General features: G+C 42.0%; 1 protein-coding gene and 1 long non-coding RNA gene across 2 annotated transcripts in view; one reads left to right on the forward strand and one right to left on the reverse strand.

Annotated features, from left to right (window-relative positions):
- Positions 1 to 1028: 1028 nt before the first annotated feature.
- Positions 1029 to 14506, reverse strand: LOC134416694 (uncharacterized). The gene is made up of 3 exons (XR_010027331.1): positions 13981 to 14506; positions 1996 to 2045; positions 1029 to 1163 (listed from the first exon to the last, which is right to left on the reverse strand). It is a non-coding gene; the product is annotated as an uncharacterized LOC134416694 (long non-coding RNA).
- A 72-nt stretch (positions 14507 to 14578) lies between these two features.
- CLVS2 (clavesin 2) overlaps positions 14579 to 26083 on the forward strand; it is a 56572-nt gene continuing 45067 nt past the window's right edge. The window contains exons 1-2 of the mRNA XM_063151100.1: positions 14579 to 15048; positions 23607 to 23781. Coding sequence (XP_063007170.1) covers positions 14660 to 15048; positions 23607 to 23781 — 564 coding nt within the window. The 5' untranslated portion in view covers positions 14579 to 14659. The remainder of the gene's footprint in view (positions 15049 to 23606; positions 23782 to 26083) is intronic.

Here is a 26083-nt window from a genome sequence, read left to right on the forward strand (position 1 = left end):
TGAAATAAAAGTAGATGTCAATAAAGAAACAATGATGCCTCTGTGAGCATTGTGTTAAATTATGATGTTATCTGTGCTTACTCATCATCAGTAGCTGGAGCTTACATGGCAAGCAGTTGTAGTATGAAGTATGATGTTCCACAGGTTTGAAAGGTCAAGTTTAATTTTCCAAACATCTGTAAGTTTATTTTCAACACTTCAATGGCAAATCAAATTCACTTGAGCAAACTTGTCATATAAATAACTTGTAGTACTGAAGATACAAATTCAGAGTAAAATTGGAAAATTCATAGTCCCTGCTAGGTAAAAAAGAGTTAGCACACCCTGGAAGTCAGAAGCTGCTGGCCTGAGTGGCCACAGCACGCTTAAATGGGATTTTTTCTAAGTAACCAAGAGCAAGCACATATTTTTGTGGGAAAATTGCTAATGTGCCTAATGTTATTTGTCAGTTTAATATTTATTATTATATAACATTTGTGGAAGGAGCTGCACAAGGGAGGAAAGAGTGCAGTAGCTCAGATTCCACGCAACAACTTTGGCACTGGCGTTCACTAAGTAACTGATCACTTTGAAAAGGAGAGGATCACTTGGAAAAGCACTCAGCTCTTGGGAAGTCTGAATGCAAATGGTGCCACCCACTCAGGATGACAATCAGGGGCTCTGGGACACTTCCTTGTGGCCACTGGCTTCAGTACAGCCATCACTAGGATGGCAATTATCATCAACTGAGAGTCCTCTTACATGGGGTAGTGGGTTTGGAGAGGGATGTGCTGTCCAGAAGGAATGGCAGCACATCCCATGTAGCCCAGCCAGTGACAGGTGTGCTCTGTTTTCCTAACCCAGGACTTACTGCCTTTTGCTCCAGCACCTTATGATACTTACGATACTTATTATAGTGACTCACAGAACTTGAGTCACTGAAATTGAGAGAAATTGAGAAAATGAGGTTAATTGAGGTTAAATGACCTCAGAAAATACAGCTGACAAATCTTCCAGGAGATTAGGCACTTTGTTTAAAAAGATCTTTTATTTTCCTAATTTAACTTGCACTATAACATTGACTCATGCATTATCTTTTTCTTTCTTCTCAATTTTCCTTTTCTCATTCTTTTAATTTTCCTCCACCTTCATTCCTTCTTTTCCTGTGCAAGCCACCAGTCTAACTGCAATAAATAAAAGGGGTGAATGGGGTGAGAGTTAGTGACACAGAAAAGAAAGGAGTACGGGATAAAAATATATGAAATAATAAAAGAAAACATGCACATTTCAAAATCAACACTTTTCAATAAAAGGCACAGTAGAAACTATTGCAGCTATTACAAAGAAATAAAAAAATTGCCTAATTATACATCAACAGAATGCAAAGAACAGAAAAAAATAAGGCTCCTTTTTCAAGTTTCTCATCATGAGTACAAGGCTGCTGGAGAATGGACTCTGCCTTGTATTGAGGAAATTTTTTTCAGTATCCAAACTTTAACAAAAGGATCCATATAAGAATGCTAGTGGATAGAACAAGATTTCTTACACTTGTGATTTGTATGGCTGATGAAGGAGCATTTTCAGCATTGTCCACCATTTATTACCTGAGACATTCAGTTAATGCAGCTCATCTTCTCTTGTGTCAATTTTCATCAAGATCATGTTCTGTTTGTCTTTAATCTAGATTTATGCCCAAACAGAACATATCCAGTTTTATTACATTTAGTCTGAAATAGCCCCATGAGACAGATGGGACACATATCTAACTTAAAGAAGCAATCTTTGTCTTGATTCTTATCTCTGGTTACTATAAATCACAGATAATTCTTCTAAGGTTAGTGTAGTTACATGAATAAAAATTCAGATAACAGAAGAAAGTGCTTGCTCCTCTTAAGCATTTGTGACTTTTTCTAGGCTTTGATAATATAATCAGGAGCAGTGATAAACCCTTAACAGACACCTATAGTTCACAGTCAAATGCCCTTTTAGGTCAGCTGTTCAATTACCATGACTTACCAAACAGTGGTATCTCTTCCATTCAGTGCCTGGTGTTGAGTAGTAGGTTCCTGACAAGCAGAAGAAAATCCAATTATCTACTTTTCTTTCTTCCTTCTTCAGGCAACGTTAGCATTTTTAATATAGCATGTAGCCATACAATACAGATGATGGTAGGGAACCTTTAGGAGAATTATATTTTTGTAACTCTTTTTCATAAAGTTGTGAAAGACAGAACCAATTTTCTGCTGCAGCTATCTGAAGAAAACAGCTTTAAATCTGTGCCTGGACAGATTCTGTGGGATAATGTTGTGAAAAAGTAATAGAGAAGATGCTATTGCATTTCTTGTTCCAATCCTTTTGGACAGAGTGCTACTTCTTTGGAGGGTTGCTGTGTATTAAATGGCAAGAAATGTGAGCTATCTGTCATAAAGTAATTGTTTCTCTGAAGAGGAAACTATGGCATGTCTTTCACAACTCTTCTGAAGCCCATTGCCAAAAATCCTATAGAACCAGATAAATGGCCATATTCAAATTATAGGACACATTCAGCTCCTGAGAGCAAAGAGACTTCTGTGCCATCCTTTTCTCCACACAGTCTACTCTGGAGGTTTAAACAATGATTTTCATAAAACCCCACCCAAAAAATCTCAGAGCCACTTAGAGGCTGTCCACTTTATTTTTTTTTTTTGGCTTATATGTATGTAACAGCATTACAGCGTAAATGAGTTTCTTGACATCTTTATTTTTTTTGTTGGTTTTGCCATTGCTTCACAGTAGAAACAGACTTGGCAGGTAGAAACTTGTTCAAAACCACCCGTGTACCTCACCCAAATTTGTAGGCTTAGAAATGCTTCTGTATCACTCATTTTTCTACAGACTGTTTGCTGTTGTGGTTATTTCTGGAGTAAAGTGCAGGAGAATCTGGCTGGATTTCTGATATTTTAGCGACCAGTGTAGATTTCTGTTCTTTATAAACCATGAGTAATGCTACTGGGATGATTTTTGAGTCTCAGCAACTTGATTTTCTGTGGCAGAATAAAGAGTGTCCTGGGAATATGTTTCATTGCCATCAAATGTCATGGAAACCTTCTGACCTTTAAATGTAAACTTTCCAATTTGCAGGAAGAGGTTTAGCCAAAAGATTCTCATTAACATTTGTGGCAGCTAAGAAGCTGAATGCTTTTGTGCTAAACTGAAATTTACCTCTATGCCAAAGAGTATGAAACTGTATAAGGAAAGTCAGAAATGCTGCTTGTGCCAAATGCCCTTTCAGAATTAATTTTGAGAAGTTCTCTTACAACAGGCACGGGCATATCCTGGACTCATTTTGTGTAGTCCTGATAGTTTGAAATCTGATGGCATTCTGACTTGAGGTATTCAAAGATTTACTTAACACTTCTATGGTGCTAGAATATCAAATGCCTTTTGTCCAATAAACAAAGTTCCTTTTTTTATATGATACAATGCCCATTTTCTTGAAAGGCAATGAACCTGTGGAAGTACATCTGCTGCTTCATCAGTACCACTTTCTATTAATTCAAATGCATTTTCTATGAACTTCTGACAAAATATTCAGACTCTGAGAAGATGCTCATTTAATCTGATGATTCAGGTTTTACCTTTCTCTGAATTTTGTCAATTCCTTAGCAGTAGATTTATTAGTTACCACTGTGGTATATACGTAATTGTTTTTGTTTCACTATCAACAGTAAGACAGTTAAACTTTTCATGAACATTATGCTTTAGACAACCAAGGTGATGGAGACTGCTCTGCTAGTCTAAGCTGTGTTGCAAGTATTCCTAGAGAAGTTTAGGAACTGAGTGAATTCCCTTACTTCTCAAAGGCAGTATGAAAAGTCCCTCTGACTTTGTGGACCAAGACTTCATGTGGGTATGGTATTTTCATAGCACTCATGTGTGAAAACAAGTAAATTAGTTCCAGATTTGCTGCTACCACCTCACTAAGGTAATCCACTGAAACAAGCTGGGAACTAAAGGTCAGAAAAGAACACCTGTGTTCAAAAGAACTTAGAGAGGTGGAAAAGGGCTTGGGGGAGGTTTATGCCTATACAAAAGACTGGTAAAATGCAGATCGTATTTTATTTTTATTTACAGAACCTATTGAGTTAGGGCTCAGGTCCTCTCTAGGCTCTTTGGTAGACTTGGTGAGACTGAAAGAGAAGATAGCAAGGTACCTCACCTTGAGTATTGCTAGTGCAGAAAAGGCTTGGTGAGGGCAAAGCCTGCTGAGCCCTGGCAACACCTTGGTGTTACCTCTTGACTCCATTTATTTTCCTACACTTCCAACTGAAGACAGAGAAATGAGCTCAAAATTTCTTCTCTCAGTCCTGAACATGCTCAGTCCTCTGATAATCTCAGCAGTTTGAAAGTGCATCTATTCTACCCAGCGGTCTCTCAGTCACCCAGAACAACTGTAGAAATGTTGGGGTTTCTCTCTGGGTGGGCTGAGTTCAACAAAAAGGGTTCTCTTTGTTGCTGCAGATATGTCTGTGTGCCTCAGTGCAGCCCCAGCTCTTTTTGCTCCTGGCTTCTGGGCAAAGTCACTGCAGAGAAGAAAGGTGAGCCATGCAACCTATGAATGTTGTTTAGCCTCTAGCAGAAATCAGAATGCCTGGAAAGATCTTGGGAGTTTGTTAAAAGTGCTTGCCAGCCACTCTGCACTTGTCCTTCTTTGAATTTCTCAGTGATAAAGCACCTTAGACTTAGGCAAAACTAAAAGTAGTCGCTTGTCTCATTAATTAACAGGTCAGGCGTAGGTGTCCTTTTCCCCTCCTACCATTCCATGGCTCCCAAGTCTGACAGCCAGAAGACAGCTAAGTGATCAAGCTGGACTGAAAGTAAACGTGCAAACCTACATTGTTGCTATTTAATAGTGCTTAGTTTGCTTTTCAAAAGGCAGGTGTCCACCACCAAGTGAGATTCCCTGAGATACAGATGGCACCTGCATAGGGCTGGGCTGAAGACCAAGTGCCATTACTGAAGCCATCTCAAAATACCCTAAACGCCTGTGCTTTGGCAAAAGAATTGAATCCTAAGTAGCATTTTTAAGGTACTAAAATCAAATCAGCTGCAGCAGTAGCAGAATGAAGTTAATTTCCAGAACTCAAAGTGTCTACATTTGTTAGCATTGAGCTGTTTCCATCAGTGTTTTCAAAGAAAACTGAATTTTTGTTGCCTGCTACCATTACTGTCTGTAAGATGCTGTGACAACAAGCTCTCCATGTGTGTAAGTTTAGAAAACAAGGCCACCTTTCTTCCCCTTCTGGTTTAATGACTTTCAATGGCTCCATTTATTTTGAAACAAGTTACAGCAAAAGGCAATTTTGCCACTCAATAGCTTTTGGGTGCAAACTGTTTTTTTGACTCAGTAAATAGATGAAGCTCTTGAACAGTCTGAATTTTTTTTAACCAAAGGAAAAAAGGCTAGAGACACATTTAAAAGGCAGAAAGCTTGTTCATCCTTCATGATATCTTCTAAAAATAAAATAGAAAATCACAAAATATATGGATGATGTACCAACTTTTCAAAGAAAGGAGAAAACTAGAAAATCCTAATGAAATTATATTACTAAAGAGAGCTTATGGTAGTTACATTATCTTATGACTGAAGTATTTGTGCTGTGATGGAGTGCAAGTACTTTTTGCTGAACAAGCTGAAAATGCTGCCACAGAACAGGCTGACTTCAGCTTTATTCAATTGCTTTGCTTTCAAGCAGTTTCTGATATTTCAAAGTAACTGACAGAATCAAGCCAAATTCACAAACTCAGTCGTTCAAAAGGGTATAAATGATGACCTTTAAGATCAGAATGGATGTTTCTGTCCATACTGTATTGTTGTAGTAGATGAAAATAATCGACTTCTACAGAAAGGAGGCAGTTTAAAGCTGCTGTGTGTGAAAGGGTGACGTGAATGTTTACCAAGAGCTCACTTGCAGGTTGTACCAAGTAATCTCATCAGTGGCTGTAACCAATTCAACAATGACAGATTTTTTATTGCATCTAGATGTTGGGGATCAAACAGTGCCAGAAATGGTGTGGTGATACTGCAGGATTAATGTCAGAAATTGCATCCAGCTTGCAACTGGCAGAGTCACATAAATCATTATTGCAGTGGGTGTGACTTGAATTAAGGTTACTCAGAAAACACTAAGAATAATACTGTACCAATAAGTACCTATGGATCTGTTTATGAAACTATACACCATGGGAAAAGTATCCTTCAGGAAGGTGCTATGTTAAAGAGAAAAAATTGCTGTGTGCCTTATCAAGAAGCATGATGTGGTACAAAGTGCCACCTCTAGAGATAAAATGTGTGATGCTGTGTGTGCCAGCAGGGATCCATGTCACACAGCAAGCAAAACAGACCTCCAGTGAGGAACTACAGAGTTACCTGACCATGTGGACAAAGCAGGAGCTAAAAATATTATAAAGAAATATCAGGAAATGAGAGCTTGAAGCCAGGATGTAATTGGAAATGCTTACTTGTTTGGTAGAAAATGAGCTCTAAACAATATAAATAGTTAGAAAAACACACAGAAAGACAGAAAAGTAAGCCAGGAGAGTAATAAGCCAGTGACAACTTTTCAAAAGCTGTATTTTCAGGAACAGAAGACCATTTTTTTCGAAACAAAGCAAGGTAATATTTCTAATCAGATGAAAGCTGTAACTTACTCTAAAAGAAAATTCAATGGAAGATTTTAAAGTTGGAGACACTGAAGTTATACAGAAGAAAACATGTCCCCAGATTTGGCAAAGGAATTTTCTGAGTAACTTCGCAGCACTGAATCCATCCTACAGCATCTCTCCCATCAGGATTTGAAGAAAACAGCTGATACTAGCTGGGAAGGCACTCAGATTCCTGAGCTGTAAACTGAATGAGGCACATGGAAATCACAAACACATGCACTTTGTGCAGCCAAACCAAATATTACCTGGTTTTTCAATTACAAGGATTTGCAGTTATTCTGGCACAGGTGATGCCAGTTCAGTGAAAGAACTGAGATTTGTCATTCTACATCTCATCTGAAACTGTGCTTCTCATCCATCTGATGCATGTGCTGGGACTTGTTCAAGGACAAAACTGATCACCTTCTACTTTGGTATGCAAGTCTGAATATCGAATTCAAGAAACCCAAGACACAGCTCATCACTGAAAGCTTTTCAGGCTTATATGTCGTTCTCATATCTGCATTAAAATGATTTAATGAATAATTTTGTTCCAGGACTGCATTCATACATTTTTAATAAAATGTACATTTATTCCAACCTTAGCATTCTTCAGCATTCTGTATTAATTAGGTACCAAAACTATGGAATGTTTATTGTCCTAACTCATCGTTTGACTAAGCTTACTGGAAGTATTGGCTCAGTTATGAATTCATTATCTTTTATCCCCTACATATCTCTGTGATGCAAATTTCTGTAGCAGTGAAATATGTCTAAGTGCTTTGCTCCCAGTTAATGTGGTATTAATATAACAATGAAGTTCATTACATTTCTAGGTACCTTTTTTGCTAACACTAATTTGATATTTGAACTTGCTTGACAGAATCCTGCAGTTACCTAAGTTTAGTTTGTTTTCATTTTTTTCCCCAGATTAATACAGCAGTTAAGATATTTGTGTTGGCAATATTGCCCGGTGAAACTTTTACTTTTGTGTATCATCTGTTTGTGAGATGCCAGATTTTCTAAATAACAGATTAATTATTGCTACTTACAACTACATCTCTGGAAGTCTATCTGCCCCAGCAGTTAGGATTGCATAAATAAAGACCTCTTGTAGATAGGAAAGGCAAGCCCATCCAAATGCTATTCCCAGGATGTTAACGCCCTCCTGATACCCATCTCCTCACCATGTACATCTGAGGTGCTTTAAAAGTCAGAACAAAGGCTGTGCAACTAAAAAAGGAGGATATTTTACCTTAGACTTTATACCAGTCTCCAAATAAAGAAATAAATTATTCTGTCAGTCTACAGTAGATAAGATTTAAAAAAAGGGGCTAAATTGCAGCAATTGATAGATAGGCCCGACATTGGGAAAAATGTCCTGAATGGATAGTGAAACTCTGGGACAGACTGTCTAGAAAAGCTGTGGAGTGTCTGCTGCTGGAGGTTTTAAATGCCATTCAGACAAGCATCCATCAGGATGGGGGATAGATAAACTAGGCAATCTCTTAAAATACCTTCCAGTTTTGGTTTTTTTTTTATGATTCTGTGAGCAGGCTTGTCATACTGAAATATTTCTCTGATTAGGGTCTGATGCTATGCCTTGGCTCCTGTAAAGCTATTTATCCTTAGGTTGTTAGAGACCTATGATGATGAATAAAAGACAGATGCCTAGCATGTTCTCAGAAGCCAATTTTTCAGCCAGTTGGCATCTGGAGTTGCAGCCAGATTTCCTACAGAGCTCAGCTCTAGAAGTTCCTTTGTTTCAGATATAATGGGACTTTCTAGGTCAAGCATCCTGACATTTTCTACGAATATGCTTAAGTAAAGAACTCCCATCATGCTCCAAGACAGGGCTGCATTCCTGTAACTCACCTAGTTACAGAATGGATCTGAGCTCATCCTCAGCTTCAAGTGGCTTCCACTGAGATTAGAACTGTGAAGATTTATTAGTTATTTGTAGTGAGACAAGGTCATGAACGAGATCATTAAGGTTCTGGGAAGACCTTACAGCAGCCTTCCAGTACTTAAAGTAAGAGCTGGAGAGGGACTTTTGGCAAGGGTTAAGGATTGCTTTTCACAAGTGATAGAACAAGGGGTAGTGGGGTTAGACTGAAAGAGGTTTGGATTAGGAAGAAATTCTCTCCTGTGAGGGTGATGAGACACTGGAACCATGTTGTTCAGAGATATCACGGATGCCTCATCCCTGGAAGTGTTCAAGGCCCATTGGTGAGGGCTTTGACCAGCCTGATCTGGTGGGTGGCATTCCTGCCCAAGACATGAGAGTTGGAACTAGAGGATCTTTAAGATACCTTCTGACCCAAGTCATTCTATGATTTTATAATCAGTTGCCAAGTCCCGGTGGTAGTACAGGAACTCGTTAAGTCACAGCAGACTTCAAAGATTAACTCACACCAAATTAAATATTTCAGGAGTCACAGAGCCTAACATTAGCTGGCACTGTTCCTGAGGCATCCACATTAAATCACTCTGGAGGCACACTATGAACTGAGAAAGATGCTTGTTCAGACCACCTATAGTTGTTCTTATGCTCTTAAAATGTTTGAATTAAGTTTCTAAATTGATTCTGCAAACGGGACCTAGGCTTTGAATTTAGCTGGTTTTGATTTAGGTGTCATTTAGGTGCTTTCGACAAAGTTGTATTTAGCACTTTTCAAAAGCTTCAAGGACACACAAATGTTCTTGTACCCACAAAACACTGCTGAAGAGGAGTGGATGTGAGCATTTACATTCCTGGCTATATGTACTTTCAAATATATTTCTCAGCTCTTTAGCTATATAGGACAGCTATGTAGGACAAACTGTCTTGGAAATTTGATCCTAAGTGAACAACTGTCCTGAAGGAATGCCCAGAGCAGGATGCTAAGGACAATGTTACTCTAAATAAAAAACAACAGCAAGAATTGTCTAGGATCTTAAATCCGTTCAGAGAAAGTGTAGTACAAGCCTTGATCTTAATACAGTTATTTTCTTATCCAGCAACATTATTTTTTTCTAAGTTTTATTTCTGCGTTCTATTTTTGGTCCTGAACACACTGCTCTATTGCTGATTTTAAACAATGTAATTCTGAATGTGAGTTAAGATCTCTGATATCAAACACCTACACAAACACCTCTGTGCCTTATTTGTGTTTAAGTTTTATTTCAAATCAGGTACCTAACTACAGTGCTTGTAGAATTGCAGAGCACTTGGATTTTAATTGTATCAAGTTCAGGCAAAAGTGACTATAAATGCCTCAAAGAAAAATAATAGTTTTTAAGTGCAAGTGAAAAGATGCTGAGATTTACATAATGGATTTAGTCAGACACTCCTACTGTTTTATAGAGGGAAAAGTGCATGTGCACAATAAATAAATTACAATCTGCCATCAGTCGGTTGCATCTAATTGCACTGGTGGCTCCATTTTTTCCCTTATGACTTAGGTGGGCTAACATGTTGGAAAGCACATATTTTTTCATTATCCTGTTTAATTGGTTTGATAAATCTGCTTGCAGATGACAGTGTTTTTTATTCCTTCTACCAAGTTATTTAAACCAGATCTTTTGTGTGTTTACATGCAAGATCTCAAAATATTGAAAAAAATTATTATTGCCTGTGGCTCAGATAGAACATGACCAATATCTTATTCTTTCACCTACTCTGCCTTCAAGCTGCCTTGCTATGTGTGCTTTTCATAGTGTCCACCTCCTAAATGTACTCACTTCAGGAAAGAGCTGGCTAAAGCACCTCCTTCCACCTCCATGAGGGTATTTTGATCTGTCTTTCAACAATTCATTGCCAAAATTAATTTCTTGAAATGCTTTTCAAATTCAGTGAATCTTATTTTAATACAGCAAAGTAAAATTTACAAATTGTTACATGATTAAATCAATTTTTATGGAGAATGAATCTGTCTTTAAAAAGGAAGTGTATAGAAAATGGAGAGGTTTTGATTAATTTAATTCATTTGGCTTCAACATTTCTTTATTCTCTTGCTTCATACTTTTTCCTGTGTTTTCTTGGATGTTTTTAAATTTTAAAAATTGTAAGATTGCCTTAAATATGGTCAAAATGGGGAAAACCAAAAAATGGAACAATAATGAAAGTTTCCAGATAAATTATCCGTTTTTGTTGTTGTTTGTTTGTATTTTAAATTAAGAACCTTTAGAAATAGCCTTTCCTGTCAAAATTTTTAACTTTTTAATTTCGGCTAGCTTTCTTCTTTTGTCTATTCAGTGCATTTGTGCTCTGGAGTAAAGGAGAAAATCTAATATAGGTGTTATATATTCATTTGCAAAAAAAACCTAAAGCAGATTAAGGATTGGCTTATAGAATTCTGAATTGGGTTTGTACAGCCAGGTTTTGGTAGCAGGGGAGCTACAGGGATGGCTTCTGTGAGAAGCTGCCAGAAGCTTCCTCCATGTCCAGCAGAGCCAATGCCAGCCAGCTCCAGGATGGACACGCTGCTGGCCAAGGCTGGGCCCATCAGAAATGGTGGTGACACCTCTGGGATAACAGATTTTACAGGAGGCAAAAAAAGTCACTGCATAGCTGTAATTGTGGCCAGAGAAGAGCAGAGCGAGGATGTGTGGGAGGAACAGCCCTGCAGACACCAAGGTCAGTGCAGAAGGAGGGGCAGGAGGTGCTCCAGGCACCAGAGCTGGGATTTCTCTGCAGCCCACGGGGCAGCCCATGGTGAGTCAGGCTGTGCCCCTGCAGCCCATGGAGCTCCACAGCAATGCAGAAATCCACCTGCAGCCCACGGAGGAGATCCATGCTGGGGCAGGTGGATGCCTGAGAGGAGGCTGTGACCCCATGGGAGGCCTGTGCTGGAGCAGGATCCTGGTAGGGACCTGCAGACCCATGGAGAGAGGTGCCCAGGCTGGAGCAGGTTTCCTGGCAGGACGTGTGATCCCATGGGGGACCCACAGTGGAGCAGCCTGTCCTTGAAGGACTGCACCCTGTGGAAGAATGACCCACATTACTGCAGTTTGAGGAGATTGTGCCTGTGGGATGGGCTCACACTGAAGAAATTCATGGAAAACTGTCTCCTGTAGGAGGCACCCCACACTGGTGTGAGGAAAGGACTCCTTTCCCCAAGCAGTGGAAATAACAATGTGTGATGAACTGACCATAATCCCCATTCCGTTTCTCCCTGAGTCACTGGGGGAGGAGGCAAAGCTAACAAGGAGAGAAGGGTGCAGAGAAGGTCTTACTTTACTTCTCATCATCCTGCTCTGATTTTCTTAACAACAAATTCAATTAATATCTCTAATTCGAGCCTGTTTTGCCCATGACAGTATTTGATGAGTGATCTCTCCTGGTCCTTATCTCATCTCATGAACCCTTTGTTATATTTTCTCTTCCCTGTCCATCTGTGGGGGGGGAGGGAGAAGTGGCTTTGGTGGGTGTCTGGCATCCAGCCAGCGTGAACCCACTACAAGGTCACAGACAGGACACATCATGGACTCGATTTTGCCAGACACTGGATGCCTGCGGCTTGCCTCGCACCGAGCGAATTTAAGGCACTTGTCACATGACCTACTCTTTCATTAGCTTAGCTGCAATGGAAAAGGCAGAGGAGAAGCATCAGAAATGGAAAATGATAGCAGCAAAAGTCTGGCAGTTTGTTCCGCAGGGGTGATGGGAACTGCTATTCTGAAAGGCTCTCTGAGGAGGTAATGTAGAGGAAGATAGTAAGGGCAATGGGAAATGAAGATTTCAGAATAATAAGAAAATAATAAAAAAAGCGCACAAACTATTTCAGGAGCAATAACTGCTCTAAGAAAAAGGTATCAACCCAGATGAATCACATCTACAAAAGGGGGGTAATTTAAAGTAATTTTATCAGACAAAGAGAAATAAGCATTTTTAGAGAGTGATTCAGTCCTTAGATAGATAGCATATCTTTCTCTCTTGTGAGACATCTCAAATCACATAATGAAATTCAGATTGAACAGAGCTGGGGCACAATGACTGGGCATTATTAGACTGGTCCTTCCAAAAGTTTCTCCCTAAACTAGGACATGGGAAGTCTGATCCCAGCGCAGGAACTCATACAAAATCCAGTAAACCCCCAAAAAAACTCTCTTTAGCCTCCAAAAGAATGCCAATTTGCTACTGAAGCATTGCTCACTGCTCGGACCTTGCTCACTGCAGAGGGCTCCCTCCTGCTGCCAGGCACCTGGTGCTGGCCTGCAGCCCACTCAGGCTATCTCTGAAATGTTTCTGCGAGCCCTGCTATTTGTCTGAGAACCCATCCTACACTTTGTTCTGGTGCATCCTCCATGTATACCCTCTGAACGGAGCAGGGGCCTCAGTGCCTTTTCAGTAATTCAGCCTGTGTGCTCTGGCTTTGTCACCTTGGGAAAGGAGCCCGATGCAGTACCAGAGAGCTGCCCTTCCCATAGGAAGGAGGAGGAGGAGGAGGTACATGTTGCAGGCTTTCCCATGTTTGCCATGTCTTTTGTGTAAGGTTGATTTTCACAGGCGCATTTGCATCGGGAAGGTCCAGTCCTACAGACAAAGGTCAAATGCTTTTCAGCGGAAACTTTTCCCCAAAGAGACTGCAGCATCAAACTTTCCTGCATGAAAAAAGACGTCTTTCCTCAGGGAAATATTCTGCACACAGAAGTAAGATATTTTTGCCCTTCGCACTATAAAGCAACTAAAGACATGCCGCCTCCAACACGAGGCCACAAAAGAGGCTGCTTTTTTTAGTCCCAGAGATGACTGCTCAGAAAACCACCGCTTGATGAACAACATCTCGCTGTTGTCACGACCTCGACGCCGAACGCTCGGTCCGACTCCCGCGGGATGCTCCGTGGGGGCGCACGCGTGGCCCCACTGACCTCGCATCGCCCCGGCCACCGCCCCGCACCGGGCCACCACCACCGCCACCACCGCCACCACCATGTCCTTCCGCGCAGCCCCGCGCTGCAGGCGCGCCCCACTCCGCCGCCGGGAGCGCCGCGCCCCGCGGGCTGCGCTGCGCGGTGCGGAGAGCGGCGGAGCGGGGAGCGGAGCGGGGAGCGGGGAGCGCCCGCCCCGCGCTGCCTCCACGGCCGGGGCCGCGGCGCGGCGGGAGCGCGCCCGGGCGGGAGCGGGAGCGAGAGCGGGCTCGAGCGGGGGCGCGCACAAGGCGGGGCCGCGCAGCGGGCAGCCCCGCGCCGGCTGGTGCCGTCTGCGAGCGGGGCGGGGAGCGGAGGAGGCGCGGGAGGGGGGCACGGGCATCCTCCAGGCTGAGGCTCCGTTCGGCTCTCCGGGCTCCGCCGGCGAGCGGGAGGCGCGCTTCGGCAGCAGTACCGGCGAAGTACCTGCGGATCGGCTTTCCTCCTCGCTGGCTTCTTTCAGTTTGGCGGTGGTGGAGCTTTTTTTTTTTTTTTTTTTTCCCCTCCTTCCCAACCCTCCCTCAAATCCAGGGAGATGCTTCTGAAGCGGGGTGAGCGCTGATCTTACGTAAATGGTGCTGCTCCGGGGAGGGCATCTCCCCTGCCAGCCCCGGGCCAGGGGAGCATCCTCGGGCGCCGCTCGCCCTGCCTAGCGAGCGGGCTCCTCGCTGCCGCCCTGCCCGAGATCCGCACCGGCAGCGGCACCGGCGGGGGCGGGCGCTGAGCAGCAGCCGGCAGCCCCGCAGCCCCGCAGCCCCGCTCCCGGCGGGTTTCGGCGCCTCCGCGGAGCGGCCGCGGGGATGATGCGGCGCGTTGGACCCCGCGGCGGGGAGGGCGCTATGTCAGAGAGATAACGCGCCTCCGCCCGCAGCCCGGGGGCAGTGTCGGTGCCAGCCCCACCGGACCCGGCTGCTTGGGAGCCGCTCGCAGCTCGGCGGACGGACTGGCCGCGGCGGCGGGGCCGGGCAGCGGCGGGGCGAGGCCCGGCGCGGCGGGGGAGCGGCGGGCGGCCGTGCCGGGGCAGCCCGCCTGCGGGGGGCGAGCGGCCGGGAGGCTGAGGAGCGCAGGCAGCGGAGCCGGGGAGGAGGAGGAGGAGGGCAGCGCCATGACTCATTTGCAGGCAGGTCTCTCCCCGGAGACTCTGGAGAAAGCCCGGCTGGAGCTGAACGAGAACCCCGACACTTTGCACCAGGACATCCAGGAGGTGCGGGACATGGTCATCACGCGGCCGGACATCGGCTTCCTCCGCACCGACGATGCCTTCATCCTGCGGTTTCTGCGGGCCAGGAAGTTTCAGCACTTCGAGGCGTTTCGCCTCCTGGCCCAATACTTTGAATATCGCCAGCAGAACCTGGACATGTTTAAGAGCTTCAAGGCCACAGACCCGGGCATCAAGCAAGCGCTGAAGGATGGTTTCCCCGGCGGGCTGGCCAACCTGGACCACTACGGCAGGAAGATCCTCGTCCTTTTTGCTGCCAACTGGGACCAGAGCAGGTAAAAGCAGAGCCACTCGCCCACCTCAACCCCTTCTCTCCCCGGGCAATGCGTGGGGAAGCGGTGCCAGCGCAGAGGGAGAGAGGGTGGGCAGCAGGGACACACCCGGCGCTGCCCACAGGGGGCTGGGCAGCAGCCTGGAAGGCAGAGGGAGAGAATAAAGGAGAAACACGTTTTGTGGCTTAGGGCCCTTTCAAGCGGCTCATCCTTTGGGGTGTGAATTTTGGGAGGCAGGTAGACACTGCTGGAGTGCTCTTCTCAGCTGTCAGCTAGGAGGTTTACACCCTTCTGCCTCCCCTCAGCCAGAGTGAGCTGGCACGTAGATGATGTGCTTATCCCCCAGACAAAGGCTGGTTGCACTCTCGGCTGGTCTTCCTGTTTCAGCACACACAGAGCTGCTCAGGTGCCATGGGAGAAAGTGGGAGATGCCGTGTGTAGAACAGGAGTAGGGCTTTTAAGCTGAAAAGTTTGCCTGTGCAGGAAGCTGAGACTCTGAATCCTTTTCCTCAGCTGAAGAAAGCTCTTCCCGAGCCACCTAGAAATGCCAGGATGGAAGTTCCTGTAACCACTTCTTTTTCCACTCATGCTGCTCCCAATGTCAATTCTCTGCATAATAATCTGAGTACACAAAGCTTTGACAACAAATTGGAGACTGGTCTGTAGAAAATTTCTGATCTTTTTTTTGGGACTACTCTAACCTGAAGATGATTTAGTAGGGTGACCCAAGAGCTGTGTCACATCAAGGCCCTTTTTAGCAATTGGCTTGATATTATGTCACACTATTTGTTTATTCTAAATACATTGTGGGCGTGTCATGCTCAGTTTCTCCTGCAGTCTAAAATTATATCCACAAAAATGGCTTGATTTCAGTACATTTAAACTCTTAAAACCTGCTTCTGTGAGCACTGCACTGTTTTCTTCGGCTCCCAACCTGAGTAGAGGTGTAGGATCTGATTTCTCACTTTTTTAGTGAGCAAGCTTAGAATATTGTAAGTTGCCATCCTTATTGCCACCAACATAGTGCTGAGTGCTCGGTGCAGGTATCCTCAGCTCAGCTACTTTGAAACTCTGGGGGAGACTCAAGGTAACTGTCAGTGTGGATAGAAAGGACAGGATCTGGGGGAGAGGCATGTTTAAGTTTGCCCTTCAGGTGTTTGCTTAGCTGTCCTCTTGCAGGTTGTGTGGATTGCCATCACAGGGAACATTCCCACAGCTCCCTGACCTGGCTGGTGTTACAGCTATGGACAGGTCTCTGTCCAGAGGGATGCTGGCCCACCTTGGCTTTCCTTTCCTGCAGGCATGTCAGCCACACCCACACTGTCTATGGGAGAAGTTTCCTGTCCCTTGCTAACCCATGAAATCGACTCTTTGGACTAGGAGAAAGCTGTCTGGCACTGCCCACAGCCAGGGTAGCGACTAGAAAGGGTGGATGAATGTATGCAGAGCTGGGGCCAGTGTCCTTTTTCTGCTTTGCTTATCTAGCAGATGAAGCATAAAAGCTGAGTGAAGAGCAGTGGTGAGGAGGCTAAGGACTCACTGAGTATGTTTCCTTTCTCTGATAAGGACCTTCCTTGTTTCCCACAAAAGGACCAGGTCAGCTTTTAATTTTAAAAACAACTTCACAAACTGTTAAAAATCCCTGAAGGAAGAATTAGCAAAGAAATACAGGTTTAGGACTTTTATTAAATTGTATGTCTATGATGAAGAAGTTCCCATGTTAAAGGTAGCATGACCTACTGTATACTGTTTTTTCTTATTAATAGAAAAATCCTAAAGCTTTGGGGGATACTTTCATATTACTTGACTTGATCCTAGTCAAAAGAATAGCAAGAATTCAAGTGCAGAGATAAAGTAGCATTTAAAATAATAATTGCCATGTAGAAAGAACAGGTTTATTTTCTTCTTGATGTTGGATATGCTGATATTTAAAGTACATGGGCTCAGCTGACACAGCAATGAGTTTATTGTGCTTTTTTTCATGAAGTCCTATCTGTATGATGAATATTATTTATGCTATGGCACTGAAGTGGCTGGGGTACACTAGAGTACTTAATGGACGTGTTTGCAGTTGGGTGCCTGCTGCTTTTGAGCCCTGCATGCTCCCGGCACGCCTCTCCTCCCGAGCGAGGGGTTTGTTTTCACACAGACCACTCAGACAAAGCAGAGAGAGCTGGAGCCCAGCTGCGGGGAGTGGCTTGCTCCAAGGCACATGACAAGTCAGTGACACATCTGGGAATGGAGCTAGGTCACTTTCTTTTCTAATTAATGTAGTGCCTTCCATTATCTGATGCTCAGTGGCTGAACCTGGGGAGCACTGTGGAACTTAAGCCTGGCTGCAATGCAATATGTCTCAAGCTTATGCCTTAACTGACTTGAGATATTGCAGTACATAACCCAGTGCTCCTCTTACAGCAGCAATAGGAGGATTACTTATTGAAGCCTGTCTGGTTAGACTCTCTTTGTGTGCTTCATGAACTAAGTTAATAGAGCACAGCAAACCTCCACTTTTATCATATATGTGCAAATTGTTATGGCCAGGATGTAACAATTAGAAAAAAACCTTCCAATTTGTTATTTAAATGAATAGCAGACATACTGGAGATGATTTATATAGCGCTGTCAGCCTATGATTTACATAGCTCCAATTAGAAAGAAAAGTGTGGGAGGCAAAAAATTTCTGTGGTAAAACAAGCCTGTGTACTAGATGTTAAATCATTAAATTAAAGCAGGGCCTGAAAACGGTACCAGATGTCCTGCCATCTGAACAGCCCAATCAGACATGTTATTTAAAACAAACAAACAAAAAAGGAAAGGTGAAAGATGATGCACTCAGTAGCTCAGCAGCTTTCCAGTGTGACCCAGCCTAACTCTCTACCATGTCTGTTCTATGGGGAAAATGAAGGTCAGTGGCATTCCTGCCAGGAAGCTGGATAGCACTCAGGGAGGGATCAGCCTTCCCTATTAGCTTCCAGATTGTTGATTCTTAACTGCATTTGGCTTGTAGGTGTCTATGTGCATTTGAAGACTCCCTTTCTCCTAATGTGTCCAGCTGGTGAAGTTTTTTTCAATTAATAGTGCAATTAACTTCAGCTCTCAACTTTAAGGGATCTGTTGTCATGCATGGTGTTGTGTATTCTTCCTGGCACCTGGACACACATTCCCCAGGAACATCAGTCTGTTTTGATGCTATGTGTTTGAAACCTTTCTGGTATTAATTATATCAGTTTTTTCCCCTAGAAAGTGCATTAGAAAAGTGAAATGGGGCCTAGTTCTGTGGGCGTCACAGCTCACACCATCCTCAGTGAACATGTAAATCCCCTGCACTCATTCACTGCTGGTTTTGCTGTTGCATCAGACAGTTTACAGCAGGGCAAAAAGGAGTCCACAGGTTTGCTTTCTAAACTAGGCTTTCACGTGCACAAGTGCTAGAAACTTTTCCCCCTGTTAAATGAAAATGTAACTTCTGTAGCTGTGAGGAGACTGATCTGCTCCTCAGCTCACAATAAACAACAGGCAAGATGGCAGGGTATTTTTCAGACTCTGATGGAAGCAGTATGACAAAATAAATAGCAATGCTAACAGTAGTAACATATTAACAGTAAAAAACCCAACTGTTTAGCAGAGCCAGTTTTTGTTTGGAAGTTATATCTTCCAAATGAAACTATTAACTATTGTAAACACTGTCATTTTTGCTACAGTTACTTCTGCTGACTGATGCTGTTTTATTGTTTCCTAGTTTTCTCCCAGGTATCCCTATCTGCCTATCATCACCTGTATTTAGACTGTAGGGGTTTTGGCTAGGGAGCTTTATGATCAATGTAAAATTTAGACCAGCTGAATCTTCATCTGTGGCTGTGACTGTTAGCCACTGGGCTAATATGTGGCGTAATTAATGGTATTAAATCTGAATCTAAAAGCTAATCTGGTAAAATACTTGAAATGATTTCTAGTTTTTCTTTGTATTTTTTCTAACGGTGGTGCTTTTTGTATTTAGAATAAGATATCCTCAGGGCATGCTGCCACTATTTCAGCAGAATAGCCATAAGAGAACTTTCAATCCCCCGTCTAATCAGCATTCAAATCTATACCCAGACTGACAAACCAAGGAGATATGAGGCACCATTTCAAAGTACTCCTTTGTGTATCTTGAGGGCTCTTGTTTTGGTGAAATTCTAAAAATATTGAGCCAGAGCAGTACCTTAGAGATGGCATGATGGCTCAGAGACTTGACCAGCTTTCTCTTTTAAATCACAGTGGCACAAGAGCTCATTTGACGGAAGCCTTTTCTTGTCCAAATGGTGAGGAGCTTAAAATACAGACTGTGCATTCTTTATGTGTCTCAGACCTTCAAGAGACATATGGCTGAAATTCAAGCAAAGGAGACTTTCTATTTATCTCTTCTATTTCATATCCTGAGAGGCAGATTGATGCCATTCAGTCCTAACTCTCAAAATTACTTCAAATTTCTTTCTTTTAGGGAGGACATGACAAGTAGCCATAGAGATAGTAGAGTAACTCTGCTGAATCAGATTATCTGTTATTCGGGGCAAAAGTGAATTGACTGGAACCAGAATCTGGTTAAACAGAGGATATGGCTGATGCCACTCATCATCAAGAGCATAAGGTATTGAAAACAGCTGACACAGCTGAGTTTGACATGAGACATCTGTACCCTGCACTCTCCCTGTCTCTTCTCTTTATGTTGGCCTGGTGGAGGTCACAGTGGATGCACACAAGAGGATGCTTAGACCACATAACTTAGAGGTAAAGGTGAAAGTTCCTGGTGAAGTATTACCAAGACTTGACAGCCATGTCTGCCAGACTGTTTTCCCCAGAAATCCTTGGAAATATGTTGAATCTGTTCATGTCACACACAAAAAAAATCTCATAACTTTTCTTTTCTGCAGAAGGGAAATTGCTGCCACTGTTAAATTACAAGAGAGTGAGATGCTCAGTAAATTGTTTGAGGTCTTCTGTTTTTGACAAATGAAGACCCCAGTGAGGCATTTCCCTCGAAAGCTGTGTTACTGTTGGGGTAGAAATGGTAGCTGTCCCAAAGCATTTGAAAGAATCACTGTCAGTGTGGTTGTTCACTTGTCACACCTTCTCAGGCTCTATTATTTTCAAGTCAACCTAATGAAAAATTTCAAGAGGTAACAGAGTATGTCTTGCCCACCAGTCCCTGCTTCAGTCAGTATCAAACTAGGACTCACATAAAAAAGGAACATTAAGAGTGCATTATATATGTGCTAACATATTTCCAGCATTTGTTACTCACATTAATAACAGGACTAAAAAACTTGACCAAGTTTTCTGTTGAATTAAGCATGGTTCTATAAATAGAAGGCCTTAAATACATTTAAATTAACTGTGAGTTTTTGATTATCCTAGCAATTAGTAATATCTTGCTAGCTACAATATGTCCCATAAGAGTCTGTTTAAACAAGTGAATGCAACTGGATTTAGCCATAAATAAATTAGGATTTATTTATTCACAGCAGAACTTCAGGCTGCTACAGAACATGCGCTGCAGCCAGTTGGGCCCAGCACATCCTACATATCTGACAGCACTGGGGCAAGTCATTAGAAAACTGGTGCCAGGGCAAAATGTGTGGCTTGCTGTTCCTTAAGTACATGTTTTTACTTAGCACAGATTGGTAAGAATAAAACAGAACCATCTTCCCCTCAGACTGTACACCACAGTCTCTTCAAATTAAGGGCTAATATTTTCTTTTTTTTTTTCTTTTTCTTCAAAGTAGAAAGGCAGTCAAAGCTGCCTTGGACCAAATATATTTCACACTTGTCCTGGTTTTCTCACTTTTGACTGGTCATATTTCTGTATCTGTCTGGAAGGTAATTTCAGTGTGGAACAGAAGTTTTGTTCCACAACAAATTCCAGAGTAATTTTTTCCATCTTCTTTTTATATAGGATTTTGATTTCCCCAAAGTCCAGCCAGGGGTGGACTGGCAGAGCCTGTGCATCCTTGTGGTAGCAGTGAGGTGAAACGTCCGAAAAAATGGGGCTGGAATGGATTAAAGATGAGTCTTTACACAAATAACTCTGTTCTGTGTGAAAGCTTCTGTGCAGTTTCTTCAGCCATGGTTTTTTGCTTGAGCTGCTTAGCTGATACTTTCAATACTCAGCATTTTGCATCACCGGAGATTTCATCTACCACACCAGGTTTACATTTCTGGCGCCTTAGCATGTGTTCAGAGTAAAAGCTGCTTTAAATACTCACTAATGGATTTGTCTCTGGTGCTCTGCACTGTACTTAAGTAAAATATTGAAACCAAGAGAAGAGATCCAGTACAGAACGAAGAATAGCTCCTATCTTCACTAATTGCCCTGAAGGGTGTTTGAGGTGGGAAGCTTGATTGTTAGTGACATGTCCCTGTGTACTCCTGATGTAGCTTTTTAGACTTTAAGAATACTTCAGGTACCTCCCTCTGGCAGAAAGCATTCTTGATTGCTTTTAGCTGGACTGGTTTTATGCAGGGCTTCTCTCTTATTTTCACTGAGTAAACATAAATAGTATTGTTATTGTGCACTGTATTTCTTACACTTAGACCTACAGTAGGAGTTATGGTAGTGGTGAATATGGCACAGATTTGTGGAGACCCAGCCCTGTGACTCTTATTTAGTCTCTGTGGCAGGTGAAATCCTGTTCCCATTGATGCCTGACAGTTTTCCCATTTACTTAAATGAATTAAACACATATTTCTGTTTACGTGTATACATCTTGTATTGGACTCTTAGGTATACATAAAAAAAGCATTTTTAGGTCAGTCTTTGAGAGCTGACTGGCCTCATAAACAAAGAATCTTTATGTCTGATGCTCCAGATTTCTAGCAATCTTGTGCCACTAGGAAGCTGTTAGTCCAAGGCATGTGAAATCTCCTTAAACCTCCTTAGGGAGGACAGTAGAGATGCACATCTGGAACTTGGGACCCTCATTCCAGGACAGAATGTAGGGTTGTGCACTGTGGAGCCCTTCTGGAGAATGAGATCTTTTGAACAGGATAACCTAAATGTCAGGTGGGGTTGAGGCTAATTTTAGAATTTGAACATTTTTAAATCTATTCCTTGTATGAGCTGTGGTCAAAACCGTCCTCAGACCAAGGCATTCCAAACTTCCTGTAAACCTTAGATCTCATAAAAATAAAGCATTAGAAAAGAGTTAAATCTCAGAAAAGTTTAAAGGAGTGAATATGAAAAATTTTATCCCTGTCAATTGAACAAAAAAAAAAAAAAAACAAAAACAAAGTATCGCTAAAATGAAAGGAAGAATTTTGTTTTTATAAAATTATTTTTAACGCTTCCCTTTTTGTTTTCTGGAGAAAACACACTTTCTCCTGTTCAGACATTAGGAGAGTCCTTTATTGATCCCTTTCCTCTGAATGCATGATTGGAAGTTCACTGACTTTTAGTTGGCTAAATAAAACAAAGATGGAAAGATGGGAGGAGTCAGCTACAACAGATAAATTTCACTGGTGTTATTTCCTTTTGCAGATATTTTCAAAATACAGTTATGTCCACAACAGAGCAGTATACTCATTGTATTAAAGCAAGTCAAATTCAGTATAATTTAATTTAATTTCTAAGTAGGCAAACATGCTATTTGCTACATACGCAGAATGGTGAAGAATTCTCTAGGGGACTCACAATTTTGAGAACTTCTGTTTGATGTCATCTTGGAAGGCATTTAAAGAGCTTTGCTTAAAAATATCTGTACACTGAATATTTAACTCTTTCATTTCTGGAATATTTGTATTTCTGATATTTTTCAGGTTTAACTTTCTAGTGCCTCATTTGATATTGTGGTGTGGACTGGCAAATTTATGTCTGTTTTGATAACTGTTTATAAAATCCCACAATCCTAGAATGTTTTAGGTTGGAAGATCGTCCAGTTCTAACTCTCCTGCCATGAACAGGGGCACCTTTAGTAGACAAACACCTCAAAGCCCTAGTGTGTGTTACCTTCTGCTTTTAAGATCCTTGAGTAATCAGCCTTCTGCACTTGTGGATTTAAGAGAAAAAATTACACAGAGAGTGGGATAAGGAGAGCATGTGGAAATACCCAATATCAGTTGATAATTTCTTAGGACCTATTATTTCATTTCCTCAGGAAAATATAGGAAGAGACTTTGGATCTACACTTCTAGTATTAGTCTCAGGTTTCTGTACCATTATGATTTTAGAAAAATACAATTTGTGTAGAAGTTCTTACACAGACAATGCAATTATTTTTATTAATGCAATTCCACATAAAGATACTAAGGCAGCTTAGGATACTACGAAGAAGTTCAAATGTGTTTTTGATGTGTTACATTCTTGTAGTTTGTTCTGGCTGGCTGATGATCTATAGGTACATAATTCTGCTCCAGAAGATGAGCTCCAGTAATGGAGCTTTTGAAGATTTCCCAGCTTTAGGCGCATCTGAGGGCACATTTGCAATCTTTGATGTAAAGTTTTAACAAAGGGTGGAGACTGCTAAGAACTTCTCCACCTGTGTGGTTGTTGCTCCTTTCCTAACCAAATCTCCTCTTCCCATTCTCAGGTATACGCTGGTGGATATTCTGCGTGCCATACTTCTTTCTTTAGAAGCCATGATAGAAGACCCTGAGCTGCAAGTGAATGGATTTGTTTTGATTATAGACTGGAGCAACTTCACCTTCAAGCAGGCCTCCAAGCTCACACCAAGCATGCTTAGATTAGCCATAGAGGGCCTTCAGGTACCATTATTATTTTCTTTCTTTTCCCAATTCTTCTTCGTTTTGCAGTTCATTACAAATCTAGGTTGATAAAAAAGACCCAAGCAAAACAAAATTCCAACAACTTATGAATAGCAAGGCTATTAACACCTTAACGTGTGGGTGTACAGGCAAGCTGCTTGTGACAAAAGTGTGAACTCAGTCAGCTAACTGCAGTAACTCCTGATGTGTAGGCTCCTTCCTTGCTATAAATATGAGGTAATTTTTTTGTCTTTGTTCCAAAGTGCGCGTCTCTCTGTAAATTGAGATGGTAGCTTCTGCCACAGGAAGTTAGAAGCAATCAGTTTATGTTGTAGTTATGCACAGGGCTAATGAAATTTGGGTTGCTGCTGCCATGCCAGGTTGGTTTTTTTTGTTCATTCTTTTGGGGACAAGCTCTACATCATTTGTCATGAAAGTATATGGCCTGTGATTAGCTGTGACTATTTATTTACTCAAAGTTCAGCATGTGCTTGGCTCTTTTTCTGGGTCAGGATTAATCTGAGCAGCAGCCTCTGGGATTGAGTATGCAGTGATTTAAATTCTTTTCAGCTCATTGTAAATGCACTTTACATGGCACAGGCACATTGGTGAAAAGGATACTGTGTAACTCGCATCTGCTTCCCATGGTATTTTATTGTTGTTAAAATGAGAAACTAAGGTACTTGTTTTCTACACAAGCCCGAGTTGCCATTTAAAAATATCTAATTCACTCCTGTGGCAGTGTGCCTTGCTTTTAGAAGGACATATATGCCTCTTCTGTAATGTTTCTATAATTTATACATTTTTGTTACTCATAAAGAAAAATAACAGCCTTACCTTTGAACTTTTTTTCACTGTGATAGTGAGATTTCTGAAGAAACTTGTATAGCAGTAATACGGAGTTTTGATCGAACTGATGAAATGGCTCAACTAGTATTCAGCCTGCTGTTGCACACAGAAGGGTAGTGACATGAGACAAAGATCTTAGGTCTCATTTTGTTGTGTTTCCTTATGCAACAGTGTGATTTCATCATCTTCACAACTACCTTAGAAGGCAGCAGAGAGACCTGTGCTCTAGAAATGCTGCTTTTCCTTTTATTGCTCTCAAAGTTGCTTACTTTTTTGTGCTTTTTTCAAAGTTAGCCATTGTTTTCTGGTTTAGAACATGAGCAAATGCATTAGTAGTCTTTGTTTTCAAATGGTGGTGTTTCTTCTTGGGCATTATTCAGAGATGGTTATTTTGAAGAGAGCAGCAGTGAATAACTGCATCTGAAAATATGAGGGGTGACCTACCAAACTTCAGGTGGGCCCTGAGACTCAGCATTCTCCTGCCATCAATTAGTTCATGACTGAATTGAGGAGAAGTCCTTTGGCTTACTTAACTTACCCATGCCCCCAGCTTTGTATTTCCTAATATCCCAAGGCTGATGGTGGCCAGCACATATGGCACCATTTTGTGTAAAGAGTACTGCCTTCAGTACTCTTTACTGCAGAGATGCAAAAGTGGGCGTGAAATACATCAGAAGAAAGAAGGAAAAGGCATTTTAATGACTGCCTTTTATTTTGGAGAAATATGCATAGCGAAAACATCATTCATTTGATGATGTCAAAGTAAAAAGTGCTTAATCAGGTAGAATGAAAGAGAACAAGAAAAACTCAGACACATTATTTATTTATGATTTTTGTAAATACTTTCTATTTAATCAGAGAAATGAAATTTGCTTTGGCTTATAAGATTTAACAGGGCTCAAGATGCTGAACTTTACTATTTGAAGAATTTAAATATTTGGGTTGCTTAGGCAGAAGAGGACAGTGAGAGTGGGATTAGTGACCACTGAATTTGATGTTAACCAAATCCCTTTGCCTCCTGAATGAAATCTACCGAATTTGCCTTATATTTGCTTAGCTTCCATAGTGAGCAGAATACTCAATATGATATGTACCAAAGGCTTTACAAGCTATGGCATTTTTTGGCTTTTCACAATGGCCTAATGTTTAAGAAATTGCTTTTGAAAGTAAGAGAAGTAAATATACACTTTTCTGCTGTATAGAAGAAGATGAGTTCTGGTACAAACTTTGTCTGCATATGTGTTAAACAGGAGTGTGGAAAGAATAATCATACCCCAAACTTACTTGTATAAATTAGGGAAACTTCCTTGGTAGCTGTTTCCAGGAAAAGAGGCTTTTGATCATGACACTTACAGGACAGTGATTGTCTGTAATCTGACGTGAAATTCTAGCATACCCATCACAAGAGTGCTTGCCAAACAATTGGTGCAGTGTAGGTCAGTGCTGATTTGTA

The sequence above is a fragment of the Melospiza melodia genome, chromosome 3 (assembly GCF_035770615.1).
Source record: "Melospiza melodia melodia isolate bMelMel2 chromosome 3, bMelMel2.pri, whole genome shotgun sequence".
Classification (NCBI taxonomy): Eukaryota; Metazoa; Chordata; class Aves; order Passeriformes; family Passerellidae; genus Melospiza; species Melospiza melodia.